This window comes from Schistocerca piceifrons, chromosome X (assembly GCF_021461385.2).
Source record: "Schistocerca piceifrons isolate TAMUIC-IGC-003096 chromosome X, iqSchPice1.1, whole genome shotgun sequence".
Lineage (NCBI taxonomy): Eukaryota > Metazoa > Arthropoda > Insecta > Orthoptera > Acrididae > Schistocerca > Schistocerca piceifrons.
In genome coordinates, this window is record NC_060149.1 from 222,771,509 (window position 1) to 222,787,916 (window position 16,408).

A 16,408-nucleotide genomic window follows, 5' to 3' on the forward strand; every position below is an offset into this window, starting at 1 on the left:
AAAAATAGTCTGTATACCTAATGCACTCATTTAATCTGAACTTAAGCATAATGTTTTTCACCAAAATAATATCACATGTAAACTTGATATTTACTACTATTGGTCTCAAGTATATTCTCATACCACCAGCAGTCTCAACAAAAGAGAAAATTTAACTGCTCTCTGAACGTAATTAATGCAGGTATGTTGGAAAATATGTTCCTTATTATACCTACAATATTGCCTCAGTCTGAACTGTCATCAGCAAACTTAACTCCAGACTGCAGACAGTATAATTACAACAATATTTTTGATTTCATTTGTATTTTTGTAAAAAGAGAAAAATTGAATAATTGGTTTAAACATTAGTCTGTAGATAAAATATTTGACATTTTCATATAGACCTCCCAAGATCTATTTGCCTACACTGCATTTCACAGGAAAGAGCCAAACACAAAACTAAAACTGTTCAAATTTCAAATAGTGCTAGAACACCTAATTTATAAAAAAAGTCATGAAATTACCCAAGAAAGCTGACTATAACATGCTAATTCAATATAATACAATAAATGTGAACCTGTGGAGAATATTCCAAACACCTTAAAAAAAAAAAAAAAAAAAAACGAACACTAAGCTTCAGAGAATATATCTCTCTAGATTCTGAAAATGAAAATACTAACAATGGCTATGATGTTGCTATTAATTTTTTTTAAAAATCGGTTAATGCAAATAAACTCAAGTGAAAAAATGAGAGTATACCTACAGTATGCCTTGATGATATAGTAATTAGTATAAAAATTGATATGTAAATGAACTAAGAAAATGAAACCTGCCAGAGACTGTGTTCAGAATTTTTCCCTATTCTTTTCCCTCAAATGTTCATTTTGTTAGTGAGCTTCTGTCTGATATTATCAATGTCTAATTTGATAACAGAATATATCCTGCTCCATTAAACATAGCAAGTCATTGTCATATGTCTCTACAAAAAATGTAAAAGCACTATCATTGCTAATTACTGACCTACAGGTGGGAAGAAGTCTGTTGAAATTGTTAATTATATCAAGTATGGTCAGATTGTTTACTCCCAGACATACAAGCATTATAAGATCTAAGGACAAATAAACAATGAAAGTGAATTTAATTTAATAATCTACACAAAGACCTGTGTGTAATCTACATAAAGACCTGTGTAGTATGAAACCAATGGCATCATAAATATCGTTAATCTTTTTATAACAAAATTTAACAGTCTGCATAGAGTCTGAACTCAAAGAAATTAACTGCTACCAAGTAAAATATGCAAGAAACAAATATAAAAATGTTGAAACAAAAAAATGTACACCGCAGTAAATCTCACAGTTACCTTCTCCAAGAAAATAAATAAAAATATGACACTATCAATAAAAAGTAGTACAAATAACAACGCAGCTGCATATATCGCACACCTCACTAAAAATTGCAAATTTGTTGAGGGACTAGAGGACCAGATTTTCATTCCATACAAAAGTTAGCTACCTTTGAGCACAACTTAAAATGATTACTAACAACACATAGCATAAACAAAAATTTATAAATCTGATAACCCATAATGAGTCTGTTGCAAGACTTCTCAAAGAAAATATTGAAGTTGAATTACCAACTTCTTAAAATTTTACATATTTCCATGAACAGTGTGTCTACCTACAATAAGTGTACATTAATATAAGTAGTATTATCTACACTAAATACATAATGATGCACACCTAATTCTACAGCTTTTAAGTTTTTTGATCTTTAGTGCTTTCAATATAAATACCTCTGTTTTTGTGTGATGTACATCAATGTTTCATGTATGTATGGGCCACAGAGTGTCATTTCCATGCATAAAAAGTAATTCATATAAGCCTGTTCCCTTATCTTTAACAGTAATCAGCGTAGGGGGTATCACTTAGTCTGTGTTTCTGAACTATTACACCATCAAATAACATTACACAATCAAAGATAGCTGAAAAACATGAAAGGAAACACACTTAACAATTATTAGGTAAGATTTATTACAATTACAATTACAGCCACCTAACAATAAGGCCACATTCATCAAATGTATAGTACCAATCACAAAAAGAAACACAGAATAGTAACAGATGCTGCTAAAAATTTTTATACACCTAAAGATACAGACGTATTTTTCAGTCCATCCTTCACCCCCCCCCCCTCCCCCCCCTCCCCCCCCCCACACACACACAGGACAGGATTAAAGTATTTCTGTAATTTTTATAAAATACAGGATATGGAATCACTTCACATACATGGGGAACCTGAATTCATGGGATAAAATTTCAGAGTTTTTTAGGAATGTTTTTGGAGTATTTTCGGAATATTTTCTGAGTATTTTGGTATTTATTTATTTAGCATTTTGTGCTCTTCGATAATCCCAATTACACTGTTGTAAGCAAAGAAATTATACACAATCAGTTAAATAAACAAAAGGAAAAAAATCAAAGATCAATGGCCAGGTTTCTCAACCGCTCAACTGCTTTAGAACCAACTTGGTGTAGTTTGTAAAGAGATCTGGCAAAAGCACATATTGGGCAGTCCAAAACAATATGTGGCACTATCTGCACCATCTCATTGCTTTCACAGGAGTCTTGCTATTCCCAGCTATAGAGTGTAGCAGCTGTCCCATATCTGATTTAACTCAGTTTGCGCCAGGTAGCATGAGGAAGATTGAAACCCTGGAGTTGCATTTTCACCACACAAGACGTCAACCAGGGGTGAAGATTACTCCAGTTTCCAAGCAGTCACAGGATTGAAACCACTGGCTAAACATAACAGTTCTCCTGGCTGGTTGGTGGCATTTCAATAAGATTTTAGAACATAAAGAAAGGAAGATTGGGCTTAACGTCCTGTCAAACTCGAGGTTGTTAGAGATGGAACACAAACTCGGATTGTGTAAACAATGGAGAAGGAAATTGGCTGTGCCCTTTAAAAGGAATCATCCTGGCATTTACTTGGAGTGATTTAGGGGAACCACAGAAAACCTAAATCTGGATGGCCGAATGCGGGTTTGGACCACCATTGTCCTGAATGAGAGTCGAATGTGCTAACCACTGCGCCACCTTGCTCAGTTTTTAGAACCTTGTTGAATGATATATACAGTTTATGAGAAAATATATCATCTTATGTATTCTTGTCCATAACCAAGAAAGAGCAAGCCGTCTTTTTACATGAGGCAGGGTGGTGCTGCTTATCACTGAACAGTAGTAAGCATAGGCATACCAGATACCACACACATAACCTGTCATAGCTTAACATTGACTAGATGGCTATGGGAACAGTTGAGCCATACAGCTGAACAGTACTCGGCCGATGAATAAACTAATGGCAGTACCACTGGTCTCAAAGTGTTTGCATCAGTTCCCCATGAAGATAAAGTTAGCTTTTCCAATAAATTATTGCAGCTCTTCAGTTTTGCAGCTGTTTCCCATCTAACAAATTTATCTTAGAACTCTTCCATTTGGTCTATGATTGCATAGAAAAACAACAGTATCAGAAATTGAGTCCATCTTGACACAAAACACCTTATTATTTGTTTACTTGTTAATTTCTCAAACTAGTTTTGGCGGCAAATGACACTATCGTCAGTGGCTTTTATTAAATCTAAAACATGCAGAAAATAGCATATTATACCAATACAGTGACACATTATTACTTTTTTTACTGCTCGTTTTTTGAAATATGGTTATCTATGGATACTTTCATACTACATTATTTATTGTATGTTATGGCATGTTTTTGAGAATTATTGTCTCAGTTTCTGACATATTTTCTGTGCTTTTTTCTGTTGCCATTTTTTCTGAGCAAACAATATGTCATCTGCAACTCTGTGAGTGGCTGTTAGTAAACAGAAACTAATAGGTTAACTTAGTATGTCAGCAACATACACTTGGGATTACAGTAATGTTGTGGAATCCAGTTTTTGGTGTGTACTGGGCTGTTATTTAGTTATTTGTGTACTCATGTTTGTTGGACGGCGTGTAGCTGATTATATACACAGAAAAACAAAACTTTTGCACTTTGCCTATGATCAGGAACATTACGCCATCTTGCTGTTCACAAGTGTCACGAGAGGTGTATTGCATGTTGCGAGACGTCTATGAAAACTGTAGTGGGAATTGCGATGACTTCTGTTCCTTATTTATGTCTCTGTGTGTGTGTGTGATGGGGAAGTGGTTCTTTTACGTGTGTGTGCTTTCTGATCTGTGTCCTTGGTCAGTTCTCTCAGAGCGGTAAAGAGTGTGTTGTTGCAAAGTGTTGTGTTTTTGTTAATTACATTTTTCCCTTCCACTATAGCCTTCAGTCTGTAGTAATTTTCTTCTATTGTCAGTTGTTGCTGTTTTACAGAATGTGTAGGTCATTTTTGATATTAGGTTATGGTTTTTGTTCATTAAATGTCTGCAAAAGTTGAATGTGTGCTGTCACTCTTTAGAGCTCTCATGTACTCTGTGTACCTCGTTCAGAAGCTTCTGCTTGTTTGCCCTATGAATTGGGCCTAACATGAGTTGCATGTGAGTTGATATATTTGTCTGAGGTTTTTTCTGACTGGTCTTAGCCTTTTCTTAACTATATTGTTTGTTCTGGATGTTATTGGGATCCCTTGCTTTTTCAAGGTGTTTCCAATTCTATGTGATATATTGTTATTGTAAGTTAATGTGTACCATCTGTCTCTTTTTCCTGGTGTGTTGTGGTCTGCTGTGTTATCTGTGTGTACTGCCTCTGGCTTTTCAGATTCTTTGGTTGTGCTCTTGAGTAGCTGGCCGCTATTTTTGTGTTTCATTTTTACCTTGTTGTTGAGTTTGTTTATTATTTCTGTTTTGTAGTCATTTTCAATAGCAATTTGTTGGATTATATTAAGTTCCTGTGTGTAGTTTTCTGGTTTAAGAGGTGTTCTGTTTATCCTGTGGAGCACATGTGTGACACTGGTACTGTGGATAACAGTGCTTGTGGATGTGGGTTTTCTGTGGATGGAGAATTTATGTTGGTGGTTGTTTCTTGTCCAAGAAATTTAGTTCCTTGTTTTTTTCTATTTCCATTGTGAAGTGGATTTGTCGGTGTACTGTTTTGATGTTGCTGTGTAGCTCTTCTAACCTGTTATGTGTTTCATCTACAAGACAGATTATGTCATCCACATATCGGTACCAGTAGATTATTTTGTACCCCCATTGTTTTACAATGTTATTGAATATCGTGTTCTCTATATGGACCAAGAAAATGTTGGCTAAAGTTCCACTGATGGAGGATCAAGTGGGTAGCCCCTTTTGTTTCAAATAGATGTTGTTATTGAAAGTGAAATAGTTTTGTTCTATGATTAGCCTAAGAATACATGAGACTTTATTTATTTGTATGTCTGTAATTCTTGAATTTTAGCTGTTGTTCTATGGGTATGTTTGTGTACACATATGTAAAAGTTAAAGCATTATCTCTCGAAATGTTATGTGAAATTGCAGCTGTTAGGTTAACAGATTAAAATTTAATAGTTGTAGCTTTGTACTCAACTAAGACTGGAGGCAATTCAACAGATGATTTTGTTAACAAGTTCGTGCCTTTATGTGAGACAGCCTGTAAGTATAAGTGTAGGATACTAATCTGTGGAGATTTCAATTTGAATTTTCAGTTGTCCACTATCTATAACTCATATGTAAATAATTTATTAAATTCTTTTGGTCTTTATATTACAACCACTGAAATAACAAGACCACATTATAAAGGTACTGTTACCTGTATTGACAATATAGTTGTATCAAATGAGTTAATGCATCTCAAGTCAGAGGTTATTAAGAGCTGAGTATCTGACCACTGGCCACTACTTCTTAGAACAGATATAACAAGAAATTGTAACACTGACTCAGTGCACATGGCAGGAAAGAAAGTATGTGTGGTCAATTATGATAATCTAAATATGTTTAAGTCTCATATTGATAAAAGTAATTGGTTGCAGGTTTATCGAGAACATGCAGTAAATAGAAAGGTGGAAGAACTCATATCTACTCTTTCTGTATATGCTAAGATGTCCTTTCCCATTAAGTTAATAAATAATAAAAAGACACTTAGAGTAAATAAGGTCAAGGATGAAAAGGTGTTGAAGATCAAGAGGGAGTGTGATCAATATTATGACTGGTACAGAAGTATAGGTTCTCAAGTATTTAAAGATATGCTCACAGTGAAAAAGAAAAGATTAAGACAGGCCTTAAAGGAAGCTAGGTGTAAAAAAAATGAAGATATAATACTAACATCTGAAAATAAGACACGTGCAATGTGGAACATCATTGACAGTCAGTGCAACAGGAAAATGACTTCACAGGCTGAAAGCAGTAATCTGAATGCCACACAGTTAAGTACATTCTTCACTGAGTAGGTGCAAGAAATAATAAAGGTGATTGGCACTTCCAATATAGTCACTGACCATAAATACTACCTGAGAAACACCACAAAGCCTGAGAGTACATTTAGCTTTAAACTGGTCAAGGTACAGGATGTTACTAATATACTGAGGAGAATAAAGAACAGTTTAAGTAATGACATTTATGGTTTAAGTTCAGCCATGTTAAAGTGTGATTCAGTTCAACTGCCAGAATTGATAACACATGTAGTAAATACATGTATTTTGGAGGCTCAGTTCCCAAAGGCACTTAATAGTGATAATTTTAGGCCTGTTTCAATTGTGCCAATCTTGTCTAAAGTGATAGAAGCTATATTAAATAATCAAATAGTAAAACACTTTGAAGAAAACAAAATCTTCACTGATAGTCAATTTGGCTTCAGATCAGGGTTAGGAACTGTTAAATCTGCCTTATCACTTTTAACACAGTGTGTGAAGCAACTAGAAAGCAAGCTAGTGGTTCAGAATAAACACTTTGATTTATCAAAAGCTTTTGACACTGTGTCTCATGAAATCTTATTGAACAAACTGCAATTCTATGGCTTTACAGCAAGTGCTCTGGAATTGATAAAATCTTATGTAAGTAATAGAGTGCAGAAGGTGGTTTTTAATGGTGCAGAATCAGATTACTCACCTGTGGGCATGGGTGTACCACAAGGTTCTGTACTTGGCCCAATTCTATTTATTATTTATATAAATGACTTATCATGTAACATAGTTGGGCCGTCAACTAGGACTTACTTATTTGCAGATGATCTTGCAGTCTGTATAACTGCAGAAACAGCACAGAAGGTGAAATAAGAAGCAGACCAGTGCACTGTCAAAGTTGAAAATTGGTGTAAAGCTAATTCCCTTTGTGTCAACCGGAAGAAAAAAAAAAAAGAAAAACAAAAAAACAAAAAAAAACTAAAAAATACAAGACCTGTATGTATCATGGAATAATAACACTGAACTTGAGCAGAGCTCAAATGCTGTTAATTTCCTTGGAATCTCAATTGATTCAAAATTATCCTGGGGTAGCCATATAGAAAAAGTGGGAAGCAGCATTAGCAAAGGAATATTTGCTCTAAGGAAGCTGTGTCTTTGTCTAAATGTGCCAGTACATAAAGTGGTTTATTTTGCTTTAATACAGTGTCACATTTCCTATGGTACAATACTGTGGGGACATCAAAGCAAGGCAGCTAATGTCTTCAAACTACAAAAGAAGGCAATAAGATTGATACGTAGCTTGGCACCCAGAGCTCACTGTAGGCCAAGCTTTAAAAAATTACAGATTATGACCCTGCCATCAATATTTATACTACAGTGTGTGCAATGCATATTAAGGAAAACTATCCGAGTTATCAACAGTATGACATGTGACATAATTATAACACAAGAAACAAGCAGGACCTAGTTTCTTTCCGATGTAACTATAAAAAAAACAAAGAAGTGCTTCTTATACAAGTCCATAAAATTTTTTAATGCCATACCCCAACATATCAGGGATCTTCCAACTCACAAAAAAAAAAAAAAAAGGTAAAAGAATTTCTTCTTGAGCTCAGCATTTATGAAACTGATGAATTTTTAAGGGAGGCAAAGAATATGGTATGACCACCCTTTGTGATCAGTTTTTATATGCTTATATATATATATATATATGAGTAAGTCTGTAATTTGCTAAATTTACTAGGCAATATCAATTTGTACCAGAAGTTTCTCTGTTTTGTTTTTGTGTGAAGGTACCATAATTATTTGTGTAATATTTATATTGGGTAATATTTTTCTTGTTTTTGTAATTATTTGTGTAACATTTATACTAGGTAATATTGACTTTTGTAATGCCTCAGATGATCTCTGAGGTCTCTACAACAATAAAAAATCAATCAATCAATCAATCAATATCAACAGGTACCAGTTTTGCAGTTGGGGGGGGGGGGGGGGGGGGGGTGTTCACATTCTTAATTTTCTCAATTATGTCTCCTATGTTTTTGTGGCTTCTGTTGTTGGTGTATGTGTATGTTTTCCACAGAAATGTGGGCATTTGTGTCTCCCTAGTAAGTAAGATGGGGCTTTTCTAAAGTCCATTACTGGCCTGCCCAGGATGAGAAGTTTGTGGACCTTTTGCAGGCTTGTTAAGAGTGGAGCTTTAGGGTTCTTTTGTATCATTCTATTTCTCTGGTTCTGTGTCAAGGTGTGTTTGATGCTTTTTAAGAGTGTCCTTACGTTTGTTTGGTATCTTTGTGTTAGGACACTGGTTAGCATGCTTATTTCATTCTCTGCCAGAAATTCATCTGTTTTCTCAATTTATTCTGCATCTGTTATTATGACCAAAGCATTCTCTTGGTCTGCCTTGGGTTGAGAGCATTGTGGTGTTTTAGTTTTGTGTGTATATTGTTTATAGTTTTCTCATCAAATGTGTTTTTTATTTTTTTATTTGTGTTTATGGATGGTTTGTTCTTTCTGATGATTTGTTTCATTTCCTCCATCACTAGTTCTCTCGTTAGGCCTGGGATGTTGAGACTGAATAAATCATATGACAACATGAAGATCCCACTAATATCAAAAATGATCTACACATTCTGTAAAACAGCAACAGTCTATACCAACAACTAACAATAGAAGAAAATTACTACACACAGAAGGCTATAGTGGAAGGGAAAAATGTAATAAACAAAAACACAACACTTTGCAACAACACACTCTTTACCGCTCTGAGAGAACTGACCAAGGACACAGATCAGAAAGCACACACACGCAAAAGAACTACTTCCCCATCACAAACAGAGACATAAATAAGGAACAGAAGTCATCGCAATTCCCACTACAGTTTTCACAGATTTCTTGCAACATGCAATACACCTCTTGTGACACTCGTGAACAGCAATATGGTGTAATGTTCCTGATCATAAGCAAAGTGCAAAAGTTTTGTTTTCTGTGTATAGAATCAGCTACATGCTGTCCAATGAACATGAGTACACAAATAAGTAAGTAACAGCCCAGTACAACCAAAAAACTGGATTCCACAACACTACTGCAACCCCAAGTGTATTTTGCTGACATACTAAGTTCACATTTTGCGTTCTGTTTACTAACAGCCACTCACAAAGTTGCAGATGAAATGATGTTCGCTGAGAAAAAAATGGCAACAGAAAAAATCACAGAAAAATGTCAGAAGCAGCAACAATAATTCTCAAAAACATGCCATAACATAGAATAAATAAGGTAGTATGAAAGTAGCCATAGAAAACTATATTTCAAAAACCAAACAGTAATAAAATGTGACAATGTGTCACTGTGTTTGTATAACTATGCTATTTTCGACATGTTTAGATTTAAAAAAAAATGCTGATGATAGTGTTATTTGTCGCCGAAACTAGTTTGGGAAATAAACAAGTAAATGAATAACAAGGTGTTTTACATCAAGGTGGACTCTATTTCTGATATTTTTGTTTTCCATCTATTCAATGTGACACCCATGTACTTTGGATTGTTTTTGTATTGTAATACGCTGTCACTGAATATTAGCTGCAGACAGTTTGCATACTTGTTGCTCAGATGAAATCCTGCAACTTCCATCTTCAATCGGTTAGGGTTTATCTTCCACCTTCTGAAATACTCATATAACAACACGTGTCCTTTGTCACTATGTCTTCTGCCTCTGTGAGACGGGTAAGTTGGATCACTAGACAGATGGCATCAGCACATACAAATATGTAAGAGACAGTTCCTGGTAGGTTGTGGTATAGGGACTGAACACTGTAGGGGAGAGAACAATTACAGAGGAGGGAACAGCCATGCGGCACCTCATTTTTCTGTTTGTGGAATTTGTTGTACATGTTTTTGGAGTAAACTTAAGACAGTGGTCAGATGGAACTATATTGCTTTCCTGGACTTCATGGTTTTGACAATCACTGCTCTTCAAATAGTCCTTGTCAGGGCTATCAATTTCATATAGGTATACTTGGCTCTCAACCAAGTGTCTGCCAACATTAAAGGCATAAGAAGAGCTAAGAGCCATTATTTACTGAAGATTCTTCAAGACCATTCTGTCAATGTATGGGTTTTAAAAGAACCATAAACCAATGATGATAAACAGTCTTTTGGTATAAGGGACCCATGCTCTCCAGTGGCTTGTTACAGAATAAATAATTGTGTCCCATTTAACTTCTTGCTCTTGCTTGTTGTTGTATCTGTATTGCATTGAAAATATCTGCAAAACAGTGCAAATGCTGACAGTATGCACTCTGTAGCTTGATTGGAAACAAACTTGCCCTATACACCCACAGTAACTGATGTTAATAAGAGTAACATCCACTTTACTATCCACCTTCAATCGTTTACTCGGTTCTGGGTCAAGTTTGCTTTCTGGCAGTGTTAGTTGTATGTTAACAGTGCCACATAGCAACAGATAGGTTTACTGATGAAGAGTTGGCCAACATGCACCTCATGTCTGGGTTCATTGAGTGCAGCAGAAGAGACGCACAATGATAATATGCTGTGCTGTTCCCACAGTGACAGGAATCATATTACAGTAGTTTTGTCTCTATACATAGGCACCTACAAGAAATCAGATCCTTCACTGCTGTGAAGATATTTTCACAGAAACAAAGATAATTAGAGTAAAAAACAAAATAAATTATAATTACATTATTACTCAGTACCAAACCACCAGAGACTCAAAAATCCCTGAACAACTACGAAATTTTGTTGGGAGAGTTTGGGCTCCCCCTGCTAAGCCCCCTTGTAGTTCTGTTGAGATCCCAACAGACAGTTTATGTATTACATTTGGTTGTAAAATTATTAAACACACAACAATTTCTGGGGGAATATATCAACACTCAGTGAAGAAACTGTACACAAAAAATTAGAGGACTATATTTTTTGAGCAATGTATTTTATTGCTACCCCATTTTTCTACATTGTGGCCAATGGTATAGTCATAAGTATATAATTGTATCATTACTTTCACATTCTCAATACATTTAATACACATTTTAAAAACACTTAGTTTATGACTGAACATGTTTGTTAATGATAATCACAAAAACTTTATCACAGATTAAGCCAATTCTGATACATAATTTTAAGCACTGAATATACAAAACTATGTGATAAATAGTTCACACTTATATAGAACTATAAAAATTTCCCAAAAAAGGCCAACCACATAAGGTAACATACTAAACATGACAGTTAACAAATTACTTCACACTGATTATTTCTGACAGAATGCAAAAATGCATTTCAATGTTTGGGGACATTTGTGTATATAAAAGTGGCATTTATACAGCAGAAACACCTTCTAATAAGAGAAGAATGAAACATCAAAGAGTGTGAAAGAAAGGAACTGAATATTTTTCACACAGTTTTACTGTAAGTACTACCAGTTTGATGGTAAAAGCTAATATTTTCACATTTATTTTCATAATATAGACACATTCTGATACTACAAAGGCATGGAAAGCCAAACTCAAAATTAGTACCAACATGAGGTTGAAATTTGACATATTAGTCATTAAGGGTGTAGTTTTTAACCAGTCTTCTGTAACTCTGTACATCTCATTTCAGGTTACACCTCAAGCATTGTTAACAAAATGGAACAAGTATCAAATATTACTTTACTTCTCCAGCCCACGCACACAAATATACGCAGGTATCACAGGATGGACCCATAAACACAAATTATGCAACAGTCCCTTCATGAGTAACAAACATGCACTTTTTCAAATGCGCTCATGTTTTAGTTTTATAAGAGTGGATAGGTTATGGGATAGTTGCAGAATCACTGGAGAGAAAAAAGTTTTTCTCTGATTTGATCTGATGCAAGTGAATTTAATATTGGGCTTCTGGGCATTCAGCCACATCGTTTCCATTTTATGCACAATATTTTGATGACAGACCCAGCATAAAGGCTGGGATGGTCACTTAAATATTGCACAAAAATGGAAATAACAGTTCATATGAACAGAAGAAAGCTCACTATTAATCACTCAACCTGATAAAATCTCAGAAATCACAAGCAAGTTTACTTCAAATAGCCCCATTTATATTCCAAATCAAAAGAGAGCTTCCAGACATTAATTTTAAGTTCTGACAGATGTACTGGCCCCAATGCCATGCTCTATTTTTCTGTTGGACTCCCTATTACACTCAGAATCCAACTCAAGTTTTTCACAATGGGAAATTACAACTTGGGTGCACTACATACAGCTAACTACGAGGGGCGTTCAGAAAGTAAGCTCCGATCGGTCGCGAAATGGAAACGACTATGAAAATCCGATAAAGCTTTGCACAGATGTGTTGGGTAGTGTCTCTAGTATAGCCCCAGTTAGCATCATGTCGCTCTTCTCATTTCTGAGCTCGCAGTGAGTGCATAAAGATGTCTAGGAAATAGTTTCTGCCGCCAAGTACGAGGGCCTGGTGAGGAATTTCGCCTGAAGCTATGCAGCTAACATTACACAACTGTCGTGCTGTTTCTTCTTCAAGACAATTCTCAGCCGCATTCTGCAGGGGAAATGAAGATGCTCCTGCATCGTTTTCAAATGGAAATGTTAGATTACCCACAATACAGTCCGCAATTGTCTCCCCCTGCGTTTCATCTCTGGTCACATGAACATGTTTGAAGACAACATTTTGACACAGACAACGAGGTGTAGGCCAGCGTGGAGAATTGGCGGAAAGCACTGGCGGCTGCCTTCTATGATGAGGCTATTGAAAAGTTGGTACAACGCTATGACAAAAGTCTAAGTCAGAATGGCGACTACGTGGAGAAGTAGCTGAAAGGTGTAGCTAATTGTTAGAAGTAAAACATTTCTGATGTTCACTGTGGTTTCAATTTGGCAATCAATCGGAGCTTACTTTCTGAACAGGCCTCGTACATTGTGTCAGTATCCATTTGTAACAAAATGGAGGCAGTTAAAGAAATGTCAACACAGACCACGAGAGAAAAGATATAATAAATGTAGGTGTAGAAGAAACATATAAGTAACAGTGGAAATAGTGACATTACAAATTTCATTTCAATTTCCACACTCCTAGTGGAACTACTACAGTACATAAAAATAATCCAATAGGTAATATCATTACAGATATAGCTAAACCACCAGAATGAGTTACATATTTAATAAAACAAACATTGCAGTGAACTGGGAAATGGGATATCAGCTTGACAGATACATCCAAGAGAAGGCATGATGACCAAATTAAATCAGTAATGTATTTTTGAGAAGCATTTTTTTTTTCAGACCATCAAATGTGGAAGACTAAAAAAAAATCTTAAGAACCAATACTCAGTGTTCAGTTCATGAATGATTGGAAGAAGTATAGTTATTTATGCATTCCTACATGATCATTAAATTCCCAAATACAATACAGTTTCAGGGCTGCAGTAAAGTGCCTATATGAAGCTGCTGAAGTTCCCATGAAAGAGGCTCTCACAACACTCACAATGTGAGCACTTTCAAAACAGTGAGTGATCATTGAAATAAGACAACAGGTCCACTTTCGTATCTATGAATGGGCAGAAATGATAGTATCATATTCACAAGGCTGTACCCTTTACTGTCACACTAACGAACACTGTTCATCAACAACTTCTGCATGACAAATTATCCATGTTACCTGACAATGTTACTCTTGCAGAAAAACAACAGATGTGGTTCATGCACAATGGGGCACCATCTCATTTTCTATCTTTAATCAAAACATTTAATGAGTGATGGATTCATCAAAATGGTCTAGCAGTGTGGTGTCCCTGTTTACTTGAATGTTATGGCAAAGTTGACATTTAAAAACATTGTGTATGCCACACATTTCAACAACATGCACAATTTACAGGAGCCTGTTTCTTGTACATGTAATTAAATCTGATTATGGTGATGATTTTAAGACTGTCTGGGTGCATGACATGAGGCCATTGATGCCTACCAAATCTGAGTGCTTTCAGGTGTGTTTGCATGAGATCACGATTCTTTAATAAGTGCTAAAGGATATGAAAGAAAGGATGATCACACACACCTACTGGAGTGATGAGAAACTAATGGTTGTCCTGACAGAATGGCCCATACATTAACAAGTCTTTGTTTTCACAAATATGCTTGCAGGACTTTTGTTAGATTTTGACAAATATTATCTCCAGTATGAACATGGTACACATTTTAAACACCCTGTACCCAAAGTGTTAAATTTAAAAATGTAAATTCTGTCTTTCAGTCAAGAATAGACTGAAAAAAGAAATGGACTGCTTGCAGACATGCAATCAGGAAAAAATACAGAATGCTTTGACAACATTATGCTATTAAATTTCCACACAAGAAAATCCATAGCAGGAGTTGGACCACATAGGTTACATATTCATGCAAGTACACTAAGGGAAAATTGACAGCCAACAAGTCACTAAAAACTAGTGGCTATCACTATAAAATAATGGAAGCATCATTATTTTGTTGTTTTATAATTTCAAATTACAAATGCACACAAAAATGCAATATAAATTTAAACTGTTGGGATACAGGAAATTCTGTTTAGTATAGACATCAATGTGTTATAGACTACTATTACAAAGCATATGTTAAACACTCCTTTGCAAGATGCACTAACAATCGACAAAAGACAAGATCAATTTTATTTATTTTCTGAGAAAACACACACATCCTGATATCAAGTATAAAAGAATAAGATAGGTTTTAACATTCAGTCGACAAGGTCATCTTTAGAGGTGGAGCACAAGCTCCGATTGTAGAAAGATGGAGTGAAGGAAATCAGGAGAGTAACCTTTACAAAGGAACTACCTTGGCTTATCCTATTTGGGTAAACCATGGAATATTTAAGTCTACATGACTGGATGGGGATTTGAACCACTGTCCTCCCACACAGTTCCAGCGTCTTACCACTGTGCTACCTCATATGGTCCTGATCTCAAGTGTTACATGTCCATATATGACGAAACTCCTGTCACCAAGGAGTCTGCGCTGTTGAATCTTGCAACGTTATTAGAGTATTTTCCGTGAAATTTCAGTCTTAATAATAGTTCTTGGGTCAAGAGGTGAAAGAGCTGGACACTGAAAAGAATTAAAAATACAACATTTAAAAATAATTATGCAAAATAATAACAATACCAACAATAACAATACTAATAAATAGTGAAAAACATTAAAATATACAGGGTGGCCAAAATAAAAATAGGCACAGTAACACTGACAGAAATAACTTGCTGTCACATGTCTGAACCACTGGAATAAATATAGTTACTTATGACACTTCTACATGATCATTAAATTCCCAAAAGGAGATAGCTGAGAAAGCAGTAAGTGTAATATTCACTGTTTCTGCAATATCATCTCAAGAAGAGATTGTTGCTGGTGCAAGGCTACGAAGCACAGCTGCTCTCACACCAACTGGGACTCTTGCAGTCTCTAATTATCTCTCTGTTGTTTAGATTATGTTGGCATGCAATGTAAAAATAGCTTTTCTGGTCAGTTTTATTTTCATCACCGTATACTAGTAACTATAATAAAGAAATATGTTCTCACATTGTCAACAAACAAAACCACAGCAAATGAATAAAACTGCTCTCATACTGTGCACATGTGAAAGGCACGAAAATTCTTTTTCCAAGACCTGCAAAGTACTTGATGGTATGTAAAGGCAGATTAAGAAATGAGGATCAGATTATTTAAGAATTGCATAAAAATGGTGACAAAAAGGAGACAGCTGAGAAAGCAGTACATACAATATTTACTGTTTCTGCAATGTTTGTTGCTGGTGCAAGACTATAAAGGTCAGCCACAGTTGGAAAGAGCACACGTGTGTTTCCAGTATGGGTATTCATCTCTGCTGTACAGTGCACACTATTCTGGAACTTCTTGACATTAAAACTGTGTGCTGGATCAGAATACCTTTGCCCTTTTTCAGCAAAGTTCTTATTGGCTAAAGCTATGCAGGCAGATTCTCAGATGCTTAACAGCTTTCATTTGCTAATATCTTTCTCCTATGGTACAAATTCTGCATGAAGAGGAGATTAGTGTTTGA

The 16,408-nt window shown here is 35.4% G+C and overlaps 1 protein-coding gene across 1 annotated transcript in view; it reads right to left on the reverse strand.

The window, feature by feature from the left end:
• Positions 1-13,132: 13,132 nt before the first annotated feature.
• The window catches only part of LOC124721711 (metalloendopeptidase OMA1, mitochondrial-like), a 130,909-nt gene continuing 127,633 nt past the window's right edge, over positions 13,133-16,408 (reverse strand). Inside the window, exon 8 of the mRNA XM_047246796.1 lies at positions 13,133-15,438. Within this exon, the coding sequence (XP_047102752.1) occupies positions 15,370-15,438 (69 nt within the window). The 3' untranslated portion in view covers positions 13,133-15,369. The remainder of the gene's footprint in view (positions 15,439-16,408) is intronic.